Raw genomic sequence first — 15,679 nt, forward strand, 5'->3', positions numbered from 1 at the left:
CAGAAAGTTGGAGGGTTTGCGATCTGCCTACTCCACCCACGGCTGCCTATTCAGACACCCAGTTTCCTATGTGACAAGAAAAATACAGCTGTAGTCATCATCTCCCTGCAGGAAGGCATGAAGAACAAGGTTTGGACAAAGGCAGCCCCCATTGAAATTGCCCCTTCTGGTAGATGCACAGTGATTGTCTCCTGTCTTGGGCTACCCAGATGGTGTCTTGGAGCTTGAGAGGAATCTGATGGGTTTGTGAAAGGTTTGGGTTGGAGAGGTGTAATATGGTGGCTTAGGTGGGGATCCAGGACCCCTGCAAGGCTTTCTGTGCAGTGCTGGCAGTGTGTCCTGCGCAGCTTCTCTTGGCCTGTACTTGCAGATGGCACTTCCGCGGTGCCAAAGACAACAGACTCCAGGAGCTTCTGTCCTCAATGCACTGCAAGCCTTGCCCATGTAAAAATGAGTGGGGACCAACACAGGGTGATGGGCTTGAGGTCACTGGTGCTCCGGTGAAGTCCCTGGCTCTTCCTCACGGCACAGCGGGTCCGAGAGCCCCCACCTCCCCTGGGCAGCCTGGCATGACCAACCTGCTGCTGACTCCTTACACAGCTGCTGGATAGGTCAGCACTGTGTATGCAGAGAAGCACATTTGTCTTTAATCCTGTAATTGAGTGTTTCGGTAACAACTTGTTTGTAAAGATCAAAAGCTGAGGTACAGGCTACTTCCTGCCTGGTTCCAGACATGGCTTGAAAGATTCAGCTTCCCTGCACACAAGTACCTCCTCCTGTATTCTTTGCAGAGAAGCTGTAGGGCTGCCTTCTCCCTGAATGCTCCACGGCTGGAGGGCAGTGTCCTGACTTGGCTGAGTGTCATTTGTAACCTTTCCAGGACAGAGATTACCACAGTACCCTTGCCTGCATGAGGATGTTCCCTCCTGGGTGCCAGGGCACACTTGGCCCCTGGAGAGGGCTGCCATTTTGTGTGCTAAAAGGGGCAGTTGGAGCGGATGATGCGACTGGAGAAAGCCTTGGTGGCCACTTAGCGTATTTCCAGGCAAGCTGCAGGGTGTGGAGGGCTGCTCCCATTGTGCAGGGAACAAAGCTGAGCTATTCACTGGCCTGTGACAGGCACTGGGGATGGAAGAAATGCCATCAAGATTTAGAGTCGTTTCTGCACAGCCCTTGGAGGTCCTTGCCAAGAACAGACAGATACCATATGAAGATGAGAGGTGGTGGGGCTGCCTCCCTGTGTGGTTTGCAGCCCTGATTCCTCCTTGCTGTGGCCCCATGCAGATCTGTGGAGCTTCCTAGAAATAAAAGGAGCCTCTCTTCTCTCTCTCCCATTTGTGTGTGGAAGTGAGGTCCCCAGCCTTGGAGAAGTCCTTCACAGGGCTGCTGCCTTCCCGACTGGCTGCTGTAAAGGCCAGGCTGCCCTGCTGGCTGTGCCTCTCCTGTGCGTTGCTCTCTGCACCCTCCTTCAGAGCCCAGTGTGCCTTTTGAGCTCAGCTTTTCCCATCAGTGAGCGAGAGGGAACCCACATCCAACCCTGGGTCAGGATAACTACAGCCAGAGAGGTGAGACGTGCCCTTAGCCCACGCTGATGACCAGCCCTTGCTCAAGGCAGAGCTGGAAGGGGCTGGTGTTGGTTCGTGTATGGCTGGAGGGAGCAGCTCGAAAAGCCATCGCAAAATAGGCCATCTGTCGCTGCTGTGCAGATCTGCTGGGCTCCGCTTCACTCAGCATTTCACCTTGCCTTAATGTGCTTCTGCCTCCAAGGAATAAAAGACCCTCCGCATCACAGATAAATGCAGATTCTCACTGGGGTCTGGCATGTCCTCTGCCTCTGCACGCGCCTCCCGGCCCCCAGCAGTGGGCAAGTCCAGAGCATAAAGCCCGGATCAAGAGAGAGGCAGGTCAGGGGCCTGTTGTGCACTAGGCAGGGTGATGGGAGGAGCGGGGGCTGCTGCTCTTTTGATTGTCCTGTGCTGTGGTTGCATGGGGCTGTTTGAGAAGTGTTTTCCCCGAGCAGCTGCTGGTGTTTCTGAAGCAGCTCCTTGCTCCATGTGAGTAATGGGGCTGGCTGCACGCACGCCGTGCAGCTGCAGCTCAAAAGAGCAATGTTGGATGGCTGTGGGAGCTCCTGTGGCGTCTGTCCCTGGAGTGACTCTGCTCAGCCTGCAGGCTGCCCCTCGTGTGCTGGCGTTCAGCTCTCGTACCAACAGCAGCACTTGGCTCTCATTGCCGTGCCCATCCAGGGACTAGGCACCATGTGAATAAAGCACCTCCTGCCCTGCCTACCTCTGTCACCAGCAGAGAGTGAACCTGGCACCTGATCTGTTTGAGCACCGTGTCCCTGATGGGGACACAGTGTCTGCTCCATGTCCGCATAAAGCTTGGGTGGATTTTTTTGGTGTCTAAGGCTCTATTCTGCATAAAAATAAGTGCTTTAAGTTCTCTGAGTGAAGGCTGTCACAGTAAGGCTGTTCAGCAGGTGGGAAAAGGTCCAAGGCTGGTCACTCTGTTCCTGGCACTAAGCATGAGTGTTCCTTCTGTGCAGAAACAGCAGGTACGCAGGGCCTGAGAGGTCAGGTGCTAGAGAGGGTCTGACTTACTTCAAGGGCAGCCTGTGGTGTTTCCGCACATCCACTGATCTTGGGCAGTTAGTGGAAGGTGCCAGGCAGGCCTGTACTGCACGTTTACCCTGCCTTGTGCATCTGATTTTTAACAGTGTTTTCAGTGATGAGCACTAAAGTTTCCTGGACAGGCTTATGGCAGCTGGTCACATCTTATTCGCTCTGTAGTTAAACCTTGTCATCTTCCCTGCTTTATAGAGAAAGTGGTGGCTTATGAGCCTGACTGATTCAGATGTTTGCCTTTCCTCTCGCTTTTACCAAAGTCAGGTCTTGGTGCATGGTACTTCCTTAGTCCCTTTCCTGCCCTGCTGGTAAGGCACTCTTACCTTGCGTCTGTCACATTGCACCACATTTTGTCCCCCTCCTTTTGTTCGACCGATATGGCAGAGCTGTTTTAGCAAGGCCAGCACAAGCACTACTGATAGAGTTAAGCCCCATGAAACTGCTTCCAGCATTCCTGGAGTATTAGAAATAATCTGCTGAGCTTGATATTTGGCTAACCAGCATAAGCATGTAGTGCAGTAGCGAGTTGGGCCAGGCAGGTAGGCAGCGCACAGCACACCGCTCGGGTGCCAACAGGCATGGAAGGTGCACAAGCTGCAACGGGGCTTATATGGTCTCAGATTCCTACTTGCTGCAAGGATAGGTCAGAGCACTCGGGGATCCACAGAGCCCAGCTCTGATTGAGCTCCAGGCGTCTGTGTGCCATCAGCTCCAGGGAAACGGCATGTGGAGCAGCAATTCCATTCTCTGCAGTTACTGATGCTCCTAGACCTCGTCCTGCCTGGCAGTGGTGAGAATGGCTGGGCAAAGGAGGAGGGCGAGTTCTAGGTCTTGTGCTGAGCAGGGCCACACTGAGGTGTGAATTCCTGCACTCTTGGCAACAGGTTCCCCTGGGCCCCCCCTGTCCTGAGAGGACAGATATGCCCAGCAGCGTGGGTGCCCAGCGTCACAGGGACCTGGTGGGGAGGTGGAGCTGTGGCAGAGCAGCCAGCACAGCTGAAACCCTCTCCATAAGGAGCTGTTTGTTTTACTGAATTGTTAAGCCCCATTGACAATAGCGGCCCCCCCTCCTCTCACACTCGAGGAACTGTGGTGGCCACACACTGATCCTTTCTCTTGTCTTGTGCTTTAGGCACCAAATTAGGGTTATTCTTCCCCGAATCCTTCTGACTGGCTGTTGACTTTTGCTCTCGCTCTCTGCAGGCATACGAGTGGGCCTTGGAAGGGATGCGACACCTTGCCTGCATCAGCATGGAGGACTGCAGCTCTGCCGAGCACTGTGCAGGTGTCATCAAGTGTCTGGAGAGTTACAAGGGGCAGCACCCAGACATCAGCGATGCCCGGTTCCAGGAGATGAAGGAGCTGGCCTGTGAGCTGAAGAGTGACAAGGGACTCAAGCAGTGGAAATTTGCCTGGTCCAAATGCCAGGAGACCAAGCTGGTTTTTGAAAAGAAACTCGAAGCAGCCTTGAGAACACGGAGGTCTCTGCTGTCAGACCGCAAACCAGCTGCGGGGGAGCAGCCCCGGGCTGGCAGTGAGGCTGGCAGTCTGTCCCACCGGAGGCACTCCGAGGGGGCCACCTCCGGGTCCCACTGGGACAGGACATACAGCGCGTCCCACTGCTACAACAGGCCCAACTGCTCTTCGGGGTGGACTAAGGAGAAGGCTCCCTCACCCTCCCTGAGCTGCCCTGGCGATGGCAGTGCTGGGGAAGAATTTGCCTGCCAAGCTGCTCTCAGCCCCGGTTCTCACTCGAGCAGAGTTTCTTTTGCCAACGGGGCCTCCAAGTCTCCAAAACTGCCTGAAGAAAAGCCAAACCTGGAGAGCATATTAGAAAACCTGGAGGTGAAGCCATCCTGCACATCCACTCCAGCCTCTGGGAAGCTGCCTCCCAGGAGGATGCTCCGGAAGGCCCAAAGCTTTGACCTCCCCTGCGGTGAGAGCCTGTGGTCAGGCTGCCAGAGGACGCTGAGTGAGCCGGCAAGATACGGCAACACCGGTGTCTTTATTAAGGGCCTGGAGGTGAGCAGCACTGAGCTGGTGGACAGGACTTTCGCGCTGCGGCAGCAAGCTGGTCACAGCTGGGCTGCAGACTGCCTGGCAGAGGGACAGAGGGGTTGCCTCTCCGTGTCGGAATCCAAGAGCTGGGGCAGGTAAGTGGCTGTGACACTCGGTGTTCTGGTCCTCAGGGTGGTGAAAAGGCAGCCAGCAAAGGTGTGAAGAGCTCTGCGGTGACAGTTACTTTGACAGTGGGTACAGGGTGGATAGATAGAGATGTAGCTCCAGCTTTTCTGCCACGGGGATGTCCCCACACAGCCTGGCAGCTGCCTCTGGGGAGAGGCAGGTAAATGGGATCTCTTATTCCTCCCCCGCAGCACGGTTCTTCCGTCGGAGGGGAAAGAACAGTTCCCAGGCGGGACAGGGAGTCTCTGAACGTTGCTGGCAGTGGAGGATGAGGATTTGCAAAAATGTAGTATTTGGGAACCTAGCAAACCAGTAGTACAGGTGCAGTGGGAGAGCAGAAGCGTAGTGCATCATCCCACACGCTTTTGGGGGGTACTGTACCCAGACTGGTAGGGACACACTTCCAGTAACCTGTGGCAGCAGCTTCACAGGTCAGAAGGTGTTTGTCTTTGCCCTTTGGGGCTGAGATCTCTGTTTGGGTAGCCAACAGCTGGCTTTTGTTCTCTTCCTTCTTTGTCCTTGAGGTTTTCAATTTAGCTTTGTTGTCATACTGCAAAATGCCTAGGCTATGGAGAGCTGTTCTTGAAAGGGCAGGTCTTTCAGCTGCTCTCATTGGAAAAGATTTTAAAAAAATATTAAAAAGTAGCAGTGGTAGAGGTGAGAAACTTAGTGCTGAAGGCAGGGGGATCACAGAGCCCCTCCACTGCTTCTGCTCTGGATGGGATGGCTGGAGACAGTGAAATCCTCTGAAAGGGGCCTCTGATAGCCTAGTGTGTGTCAGGAAAGCTCATGGCAGGGGACGAACCCCAGCAGATAGGAAGCCAACTGCTTTGCTTTTCCAGGGAGCGATGCAGCAGTCCTCCTGTCCACGGGCACTCAGGCAGTCCGGCTGTTCTGTCTTCTGCCCGGCCAGAGGAGTTGGCTTGGGGGAGAGCTGAGAGGCAGGGAAGGCAGGCACACGCTGGAGTAGTTATCTTTGGTGTTGCACTGCCTCACAGTGGAAACCTTGAGTACCGAAGAGCAATCCTTTCAGAGGCATGCGGAGCAACCCGTGCTAGGAACGGCTGTTTGCTGATGAAGTGATACGAGGTTTGTTTCCCACTCTCGTTTTTTACTGGGACAAGCCCAACAGCACCTGGGTCCAGAGCTGGTGTTTTCCCAGGGTTAACATTGCCTCCCACAGCATCCAGTCATCAGGCTGACTCCTCCTCACAGAAGTTATTGTGGCCTCTTCTGTCCCTGTTGTTTCAGGAGCGCAGCCGTTCGCCGGGCAGCCAGAGCAGGGGCTGGATGGGCCCAGGGGTGTGTGTCCTGCGGAGGTTGGGTCAGGACCACAGCTAACCTGGGGCTCACCCTTCCTGAACAGAAAGGCTGACAGTGTTCCTTGGATCAGCCATGAGCTTTGTCAGTGCTCAGGGTCCGAGCTATCAAGGACAATTGTGAACTTGAGCTTGGATGGTGCTGAGGGATCATCTCATCTCTGTGTTGGGTCTTGGGGAGAACTTCCATGGGGATAGTCTAGAGCTTTGCAGGTACTCTGACTGCTGTTGCCCTGCTGCATTCTGGGTCCCTTCAAGGCTGAGTGTTTCCTATTGCAGCAAGCTGCGGCACATCATTGATGAGATGGTAACCACAGAGCGGGAATATGTGAGGTCGCTTTGCTACATCATCGATAGCTACTTCCCTGAGATGGAGCGCCTCGACCTCCCCCAGGACCTGCGTGGGAAGCGCAGTGTCATTTTTGGGAACCTGGAGAAACTCTACGACTTCCACAGCCAGTACTTCCTGCGAGAGCTTGAGAGCTGCTGCAACCACCCGCTGCGGGTCAGCCACTGCTTCCTCCGACACGTAAGGCATCAGCACCTTCCCCCCGGGGTCGGACTCCTCCGGACACGTGCTTGGAGCCTCTGCCCAGTTTGGCTGCTCACCTGTGTGTTAGTGGGCTGTGGCTCTCTTCGGGAGGGAGAGAACTACCCTGTGCTGGCTTGGTTTGTCCCCTGCCAGCTCAAATGCTAGGTTGGACTGGGATGGTTCTGTGAGGGTGAGCCCAGGCAGCAGCAGATGCTCTTGGCCTTTCCTGTTGCTCTTTGCTACCAAGAGATGCTGCCAGGGAAGCAAAATGTCTGCTCCTTAAAGCCCACCTGCTTCTGCAGGAGCATCCCTTACCCTGTCTTCTGTCTGTGGTGTCAATGTGGAATGACTTCAGTGAGCGAGAGGTGCAGACCTGCTGCTCTTCTTGAAAAGGGCTGCTAGGGAGAAGCAGGGGGCACTGGTCTTAAGCTCAGCAGTCCATGCATGTTTGCTGCTGCTGGTATCTGTTGGGGTATATAAGGGGCAAGCGGTAGCAGGACTGTGGGTTAAAAAGTCCTAGCTATTGTAGGAGTAGGAAGACAAGAACATTCCTGGCTCTTAATGAACTTGAAGCAAAGTCATTCCTATCATAGGAGGCTCTGGTGCAGCCTGGGGGAGGCAGAAGTACTGGAGTAACCAACCCAGGGGCGTGCCCATCACTGCATCCAGGGTGTGCGCTGGTCTCACGTGGGGATCTCTTTTGCAGAAAGACCAGTTCGGGATGTATGCATTGTATAGCAAGAACAAGCCGAAGTCGGACTCGCTGCTGGCCAGCCATGGGAATACCTTCTTCAAGGTAAATTCCGTTGCCTGCATCCTGGTTACTCTTGGTGTTTGGGTCACCAATCTGTTTAAACAAGCCCAGCTTTCCTGCTTGAGGTGTGGTCAGCGCTACCTCTGCTTTCCTGGCACAGCTCTTTGCACAAGTATATGTGGGGGAAGACGGGCAGAGGTGCAGTGAGCGCTTTGGAAAGGAGCCCAGCACACAGCAGCATTGGTCCTGTAGGCTTGCATTTCCCCGCAGAGCGAAGAGAGCCAACCCAGTCAGGAAAGCTGTGGGTGTTAGCGCCTGCCTGGGGGCACAGGGCTCTCCGTGGGAACCTGCTGCTTTCACTCTCTGCTGCCTTTCTCAGTTCAAGCAGGTGCAGCTTGGGGATAAGATGGACCTGGCCTCCTACCTGCTGAAACCCATCCAGCGGATGAGCAAATATGCCCTGCTCCTGAAGGACCTGATCAAGGAGTGCAGTGAGGCGCAAGAGCAGGAGCTGGGTTACCTCCGTGCAGCTGAGGAGATGGTGAAGTTTCAGCTCCGGCACGGAAATGACCTGCTGGCCATGGATGCCATCCGTGACTGTGACGTACGTTCCAGTGTCCTCCCCTGCCCGGGGTGGGTCAGAGCCACACTTTTTCCCCTTCTCTAGACTTGGGGTCTTTGGATCATATGGTGAGCCTCCCCTCAAATTCCCACAGTGATCAGGGGGCTGTCTACCAGTAGCAGAACTACACAGTGCAAGGTCTCCTTGATCCGCTAGGACGGACAGCCTGGATGCTGTTACTTGAGCTGGGTGAGCTGCTTGTCATGAACATGCTCCCAGGTGCTTACTGCTGATGTGAGGCAGCCTGGCGGCCCTTGCAGATGGCGTCCTGCAGGCTGCCTTGAGCCCTTCCATCTGTCTTGAGCTGTTGATGAGACAGTCAGTTTACAAGAATGAATTCAGGCTGATGCTGATGTCAAGGGTAAGCCAAAATCTGCTAGGTGGGACTTGAAGGAGAGGCATGCAAAGTCTAGCACTGGAGGAGGAGAAGCCACAGGGCTCAGGGTGGAGGAAGATGGTTCTGGGGCGGGAAGAACTGAGGGCCTGGGCTTCTGACCCAGATGTGCTCTTGGCAGTGTGGTGGGACTCCTTTCCTCTTCAGTTCTCTTCTTTCCCCCAGGAGAAAGCTCTGGCTGCTGCCTCTAGGTGGCACCCCAGAGGTTTGTCTCAGATCTGCACAGGGTGGCAGGAGAGGGTCATCTGTGGGTTATGTCTAGGAGAAAGGTGCAGCTCTCCCCTGAGGTCTGAGCCAGTTGTTTCAGCCTGATGTGGCCTCTGGCAGTCCCACATAGCCCTATATCTTCAAGAGCCCTTCTGACATGACAGGTAGCTGCCACTTCTTTGCTACCTGGACCACAGCCATATGGGACCACGCTCTCCATGTCAGCCTTGGGGTTGCCTGGAGCTGATCCTGCTGGGGTCTTACCAGAATGTTCCCTGTGTCCAGGTGAACCTGAAGGAGCAGGGGCAGCTGGTGCGGCAGGACGAGTTCACCATCTGGCTGGGCCGTAGGAAGTGCCAGCGACACGTCTTCCTCTTTGAGGACCTCATCCTGTTCAGCAAACCCAAGAGGATTGAGGGTGGCTTTGATGTGTATATCTACAAGCGCTCCTTCAAGGTAAGGGCAGCCCTGCAGCTCCCTCTTGAGCAGGAGGTGTCCATGGCTGGTTTTCCCATGGACACATGGCTCTGAAATGGGGAGCGGGAGCAGGAGCACCTTCAGGAGAAGTGCTACTCCCACCACTGCTATGCTTTCTCCAGGCCGTGGAGTGAAGCTAGAAGGGAATACTTCACGCATTGATGCCTGGGCCCCCTCTGTGCTGTGAGATGTGGGGCCAAGGTCTTCTAAGGGATGCTGAGTATGAGGGAAAGGCAGTGTGTGTGTGGCAGGGAGATGGTGCTGACTCTGGATGAAGCACTGGGAATTGCCTGGACTGTCTCTGCTCAGCTGTGTCCATATCGTACCTGCTCCTGTACAGACCCTCAGTCTCCTTCCCATTGGGTCTGCCGAGCTGGGGGTAGCTCTGGCACAGGGTGCAGACGGAGTTTACCCTTCCTGCTCCTGGTGGAACCCCATTTGATGCTTTGCTCTTCCTTTTGCTGGCAGACTGCAGACATTGGTCTGACGGAGAACTCTGGAGACAGTGGCCTGCGCTTTGAGATCTGGTTCCGAAGGCGAAAGTCCAGCGACACCTACATCCTCCAGGCCAGCTCAGCCGAGACTAAGCAGGCCTGGACCAGTGACATTGCCAAGATCCTGTGGCAGCAGGCAGCCCGCAATAAAGGTGTGATTCCTTCCCGGGGCGTCTGTGCCGCAAAAGGTGCGGGAGCCCGGTTCAGCTCGTGCTGTCCTGAGTAGGTTTGGAGCCTGTTACCTGGCAGCTCTGTGCAGCGAGCAGCTGTGTGCCAGCATGCAGCCTCAGGAGCATGCGCTGGGCTTGGCTGGGCATGTCCCTTCCCTGCCCCTCATCCCCAGGCCACTTGACCAGTCCAAGCTCTCTGTGGCTGTAGACACCCACCTGGACTCCATGAGAGAAACGGGAGATACTAGCACAGGGTTCCCTGCCCTGTGAGCATGGGCTGTGCTCCTGAATAGCTGCCTGTTCTCCCCACAGTCTTAGGCCACTGCTGGCGTGGCAGTTGTCTGGCTGAGTCCCTCCTCTCTGCCCCAGGTTTCCCGCTTGGCAGGACTTCTGTATGTGGCATGGCACTGAGCTACTTGGCCAGAGCAGGGCATGATTGCTTGTCTGTGGAGACTCCTCAGGCTGGGGAGCAAGGGGAGAACAGATCTAATCCCAGTACTTCAGGAGCGTGCTCTGGCCTGGGGCTGCATAGCGCCTGTGGGGTGGGTTGGAGCAACCTCACGATGTGGCTGTGGGTCTCTTCCTCTCCAGAAATCCGCATGCAGGAGATGGTCTCCATGGGTGTGGGCAACAAGCCGTTCCTGGATATCAAACCCAGTGAGGCAGCTATCAATGATCGTGCTATCGATTACATCATGAAAGGCAGAGGTCAGTGCCAGCCGTGCCTGCCCCCTTGCTCCGTGTGGAGCACGACTGGTGCTCAGGGCTTTTTTGGTGTGTTTTCTGGCAGGTGCCAGGACCAGAGCATCAATTGCGGTGTCTCTGTTTGACCATTCCAACCCGTACAAGAGGACACAGGCGCAACTCTCCGCTGGCAGCACCCCCACTGCCTACAGCCCTTCCTCCTCCTCCCTGCTGGGACCCCTCAACCTCCACATGTACCTGGACCAGGCCCTGCTGCCTGGCGTCCTGGCCCCTGGCCGCCCCTTTGACATTGGCACCTGCATCGAGGAAGACGAGCTGGAGCACGAGACGAGCAGCCAGCCATCACTGAGTACGTATGAGCCCGCTGCTCCACAATGCGCCCCGTGATGTTTGGGCTCGTCCCTACACCTTGTTTCCTGCTTGTGCGGTTGGACCAGGCTCACTGGGGTCATGGCAATCCCTTCCCCATAGCCAAAGTGGGGCAAGGAGGGCCCTGGCATTCTGTGCCAGTTCTGCCTCAGCTCTCATGGGGCGAGTTAGCTCAGAGACAGGGATTAATAAAGTGCCCACCCACCTGCCGCCATCCCCGTGGCAGGCTTGGTGCCGCACACTGGGGCTGCCATGGCCTTGGAGACCAGTGCTCGTGTCTCTGCCTGCCCCTCTCGTGCGAGGCGCTCTGTCCCTTGCTCTGGCCAGCCACGTCCAGTGACACCTTGGCTTCCCCTATGTGAGCTTCCCTGGCCAGTCTGTGCCAATCACCAGCATCATTTGCTGCACTTCCTTGGGTTATTTTGTTGCTGGTGGCTTTAAAGAGGCCCAGACAGGAGTGTGGCTTATCTGTGGGCTTGTGTGGCCAGTGCCTCTGCAAACAGATACCTTAAGCGTGTGTGGCACAGGTCATATAGGCCAAACTCGCGGTCATCAGAGTGACCATCCTCTCCTCTCCCAGCAACAGAGAGCTCAGAGTCATCGCACTGCATGTCAGGCAGCGTCTCCAGCGGCTCCGACAGTGGCTGTGTCTCCAGCATCCCACAAGAAAGCTTCTGTGAAGACGTGGGCTCACCCTCCTACATGCCTCTGGGCTCACAACACAGCTCTGCCATGGAGGAGAAACCCCGGTTCGCAAACAGCCAGTACATTTCTGCAGTAAGTGCAAGCAGACAAAGTACTCTCTTCACTTTGCCTGTTCCTGCAACTGCCTCCCCGGTTCAAGCTGCTGCCTCTCACGGTGGGGCTGAAGATGCTGCTTTTGGGCTAGGAGTCACTGTGGGGAAGTGACCTGTCCTCTTGCAGAGACTTGGCCTCCTCTGTTGTGAGGGCCGCCTCTGCGGTGGCCAAGATCCCCGAGGAGATGCACTGGAAAGGACCTGCAGTGCTGGAGGCTACATGCAGGAGCTGTAATGCTGTCTTGGGCTGGGGCACAGATGAAACCTCCTGGGATGGAGGGAGCTCTGCTGCAGATGCTGCTGAGCTCCTTTCCTGGAAGGTTTGGGCCTTTTTCGGGGAGCAATGAGGTGGAAGAGCGGGACCCTGTCGCTCTAAGATGTCAGTGTGTCTCCTCTTATGTTCCTGAGAGTTCTCAGTTGCTTCCCTTCCTACTAGATCGTGTCCTGATGCTGTTGTCCTCTAACCCTGTACTAATGCTGGCTTCTCTCCTCTGCAGAAAGCAGGCCAGGTCACCATAAGTCCCTCGACAATAGTGTGAGCCCCTCTGCACACGTATTCCGCCTAAGGAAGTGGAGTTGTTGTAAGTAGCCCCTGAAGGGGATTTTCCAGCAGCTCTGAGTGTTAGTCAGGTTTGTCAGTAGCTCTGAGTCAGGAGAACCTCACCCTCTGCTTCTCAATGAGAAGTTTTCCACACACGTTCCTGACTGATCTCTGAGGCTTCCATTCATCTGATTAGAGAAGACCAGCTCCCCTAGAGCCCTCGCCTTAAACAGCTGCTCTCATGCCTCCGGGTTTGGAGGAGCAGAAGCAAAACAAGCAAAATCCCTGTCAGGTAACAGAGGGCTGAGCACCACCTACTCATCAGTCTTCAGATGAGCTGCTTCTCTCTGGATGCTGCCCAGCTGTCTAACCACTAATCTGTTTCCTGTAGCTGTTTGCCGAAATCCTGCTCTTCCTTAGTCCCTCTGAACTTTGCCTTAGGGAATCCATGGTATTCTCCCCAGGCTGGATTTATCCCACAGTTTCCTTTGAACCTCCGAAGGAAACTGCACATCACCAGGCAGAGGAACCTGCTAGGGTTATGGTCAGGATGTCCCGAGGGAGCTGCCAGATGTTGCTCCTGTATTTCCTGATTTCTGGAGGATGCCTTGTCTGATCTGAGGAGGGGGGAGCCCTTGGAAAGCCACATCACGCCCCCTCAAACCCGGCTGCCTCTGGCTCCGCTCTTTCCTCCCCGTCCTTGGGACTGAGCAGAGGCAGGTGAGCACAAGGGAGGCAGGTTAGGCTGTCCGTGGTCAAGGCACAGGGTGGTAGATGGCTCGTAGGTTTGGCGCCGTGGGGCTGTTAGAAGCAGGCCCACGGCTTGTCGTCTGCAGGTGCAGGAGTTCAGAACCAGCCACGGTTCAAATTTAAGATCCAGAGCCCCTTCTCGGGGAGAGGGCGGGGGGGTGGTGGCTCACAGACAAGAGCTTTGAAGTGGCCACGAAGCAGCAGGGTTTGACAGCAGCGCGTAGCCTTGGGTGAGTCCTGAGGCGCAGGAACAGCCCTCCCCGGGGGTGGGGGGGAAGAGCCGCGCTTCTCCTGCGAGGCTCTCCCAGTAAAATGTTCTTTCCCCACCAAAATGCGGCTCTGACAAACCAATGGTTTTTTTCCAAGTGTTTTGCAAAATCGCCGCTGGCCGGGGCAGAGAGGGACCTGGGGGACCCTGCCACATCAGGGGAGTGCAGCCGGTCTAACCCATTGCACGGTGCTGTGTTCCAGGTTTGATTGCCATTTCAAACTCACTGAAGACCCCAGGCCTCTGACCAGCAGGAGGAGACAGTCTTCACCTATGAAGATATGGGGTTGTTGGGGTTTTTTCACACATAATCAGCCTCTTTAAACAGTCCTAACCCTGACCTCTGGCTGGGGGGAAGTGCCGAGAAGGTTTCTGTCAGCTACACGTAATAGCTTTGGTGTTGGATGGGACCTTGGGCGTTCAAAACTTGTTAGCCCTATATTTAATGAGTAACAAGTAACATAGCAGTTTGGAGGGGGAAAAAAAAGAAAAAAAAAAAGTATTATTTTTAAAGCTATGAGCTGTACAGATTTTTGTTATGAGTGACTCTGTTACTATTTGTTCTGTAAGCTGCACATTTTATAAAGTTTTTTGGAAGGGCATGAATTAAAACTGAGGTATTTAAGAAAAGTAGCTTAACTGTTTCAGGGTTGTATTGACCTGGAGCTCAAGATTTAACGTCCTTCCTTTATGTTCTAAATATTTCTGTCATAGCGATAATTTATTTTCTTGGCTTAACACTTCTGTTTTAATAAAAGCAGTTTCATTGTTACGGTGAATTGTTTCTGCAGATGGTTCGTGCAGTGCCTTGGGTGCTGAGCTTATCTCTGCCTTAACCAGCTGCCAGCTCTTCCCTGTGCAACCTCTGCGCTCACCAGCTGCCACCTGCACCCTGTCACACCTCAGCAGTGTCCCAGGAGAGGGGGGGGACATCCCAGGGAGGTCAGAGCAGCCAGCAGGGCCGTCTGCTGGAGGTCAGGAGGTGCAAATCGCCTCATTTCCTGGCTGTAATTTAAACTAATCTAACCTGTAAGTCTCGCTCTCCCCGCTGGGGCAGGGTCCTTGTCCCGGCGGCCCCGGGGTGACAGGGACTGGCTGCTGGCTTTGCCTCAGCCCCTCTCCGGGTACCCCAGTCCCACCGTCGTGCCTTGTTTGAGGAGTTTTGGGTGGTGGTGGCACCTGAGACCACTGCAGGGGGTTTGATTATAATGCTGAAGCTTAACCACGCGTTGGGCGAGGTGGCACCGTGTAACAGCAGGGCAAACTTGGCCTGTTCCTGAGTAACACCAAAGCTCCCTGCGCGTCTGGGACACCCTCACCCTCTTCTGACAGGAAAGGAAAATGAGCAATTTTGGAAACTGTGGTTACTTGCTGCCAAGCTCCTGTTTACTCCAGGTTTTATGGAGCGCTGTAAATGGGGCTCCCCCAGCTGGGAGGGCAGTGGTGTCCCGTTCAGCCTGAGGAAGAAGACGGAGCAGTCCTTTCTTTATCTGCAGTTTTCCTCCTCGGAGCTGCCATGGAATCTCGAATGTTAAGCCCACCCGAGTTGCTCTCAACGTACAGACCATCTCCCTTCCAGTTGGGAAATCCCCGTGCTGTGCATAAACCACTTGGTTATTTTTCATAAGCTGGATGTTTTATAAACCTTGTTCTTTTTTTTTTTGTAGAGACAGCAAAGAGAACACAGTTTGACACCTTTGTACAAAATTGTGTGGGGAAACAGTTGCACAGGGAAGATTTTAGAAGTCACTCTTTTAAAATAAATGCTGAGTTAATGCAAAATGTATGGGCTGTTGGGACAGCACTAGCTCGTGTCACAAGAGGGAGAGAATTTACTAATGCAACAAGAGGAACGTGAAACTTCCTGAATTTCTCAGTTTCAAAGGTTTCTGCATTGCTGGAAAAACCTTTAGTAATGTTTACCTGACACTGTTTTTTCAGGGTTTGATTGATTTGTCTAATAAAGGTTATTTTCTTTATATGAATCTCGTTTGCACTGTGCTTTCATTTCGGCAGGGGAAGCTGGGCTGCAGAAGAGGACGCAGGTGAGCATTGAGAAAAGCGCTTTTCCCTGAGGCATCTCAAAACTCTCTCAAAATACCGGTGGGAGATGGAAATGATGTTGGTTTGGGGTTTTGTTTTTTTTTTTTTTTTTTTTTTTTTATCTCAGGTGGTGAGACAGGGCGAAAGCGAGAGTGCCTCGCTCGAGTTCACACCATGGGAAGCGTCACCTTCCCGGAGCTGCCGAGGTTTTAAAACAGGACTAGCGAAGTGCCACGTCTGCACAACGTGCTTCAAATAAAACATGAAGTAACTGCTCTAGACCTCTTGGTTATTTGCCTGATAAAGAGGGGATTTTGGCAAAATAAGGCTCAGTGTTTTCTGGTGTGGGGAGTCATCTGAGTATGACAACTAACCTGCAGCACGGGCAGGAGGGGGATGAACCCTGGGTCACCGATAAAGGACGAG

General features: G+C 54.4%; 1 protein-coding gene across 6 annotated transcripts in view; it reads left to right on the forward strand.

Annotated features, from left to right (window-relative positions):
* PLEKHG4 (pleckstrin homology and RhoGEF domain containing G4) overlaps positions 1-15,195 on the forward strand; it is a 92,191-nt gene extending 76,996 nt beyond the window's left edge. The window contains exons 14-24 of one of the 6 annotated variants that reach the window (XM_074583348.1): positions 3,831-4,780; positions 6,410-6,659; positions 7,369-7,458; positions 7,796-8,020; positions 8,925-9,095; positions 9,585-9,798; positions 10,372-10,488; positions 10,571-10,834; positions 11,435-11,631; positions 12,149-12,232; positions 13,414-15,195. In XM_074583348.1, coding sequence (XP_074439449.1) covers positions 3,831-4,780; positions 6,410-6,659; positions 7,369-7,458; positions 7,796-8,020; positions 8,925-9,095; positions 9,585-9,798; positions 10,372-10,488; positions 10,571-10,834; positions 11,435-11,631; positions 12,149-12,190 — 2,520 coding nt within the window. In that variant the 3' untranslated portion in view covers positions 12,191-12,232; positions 13,414-15,195. Of the gene's footprint in view, positions 1-3,830; positions 4,781-6,409; positions 6,660-7,368; positions 7,459-7,795; positions 8,021-8,924; positions 9,096-9,584; positions 9,799-10,371; positions 10,489-10,570; positions 10,835-11,434; positions 11,904-12,148; positions 12,233-13,413 lie in introns of those variants that run through there. The other 5 variants (XM_074583349.1, XM_074583350.1, XM_074583351.1 and 2 more) reach the window with 5 other exon arrangements.
* The last annotated feature ends 484 nt before the right edge of the window (positions 15,196-15,679 follow it).

The sequence above is a fragment of the Larus michahellis genome, chromosome 4 (genome assembly GCF_964199755.1).
Source record: "Larus michahellis chromosome 4, bLarMic1.1, whole genome shotgun sequence".
Classification (NCBI taxonomy): Eukaryota; Metazoa; Chordata; class Aves; order Charadriiformes; family Laridae; genus Larus; species Larus michahellis.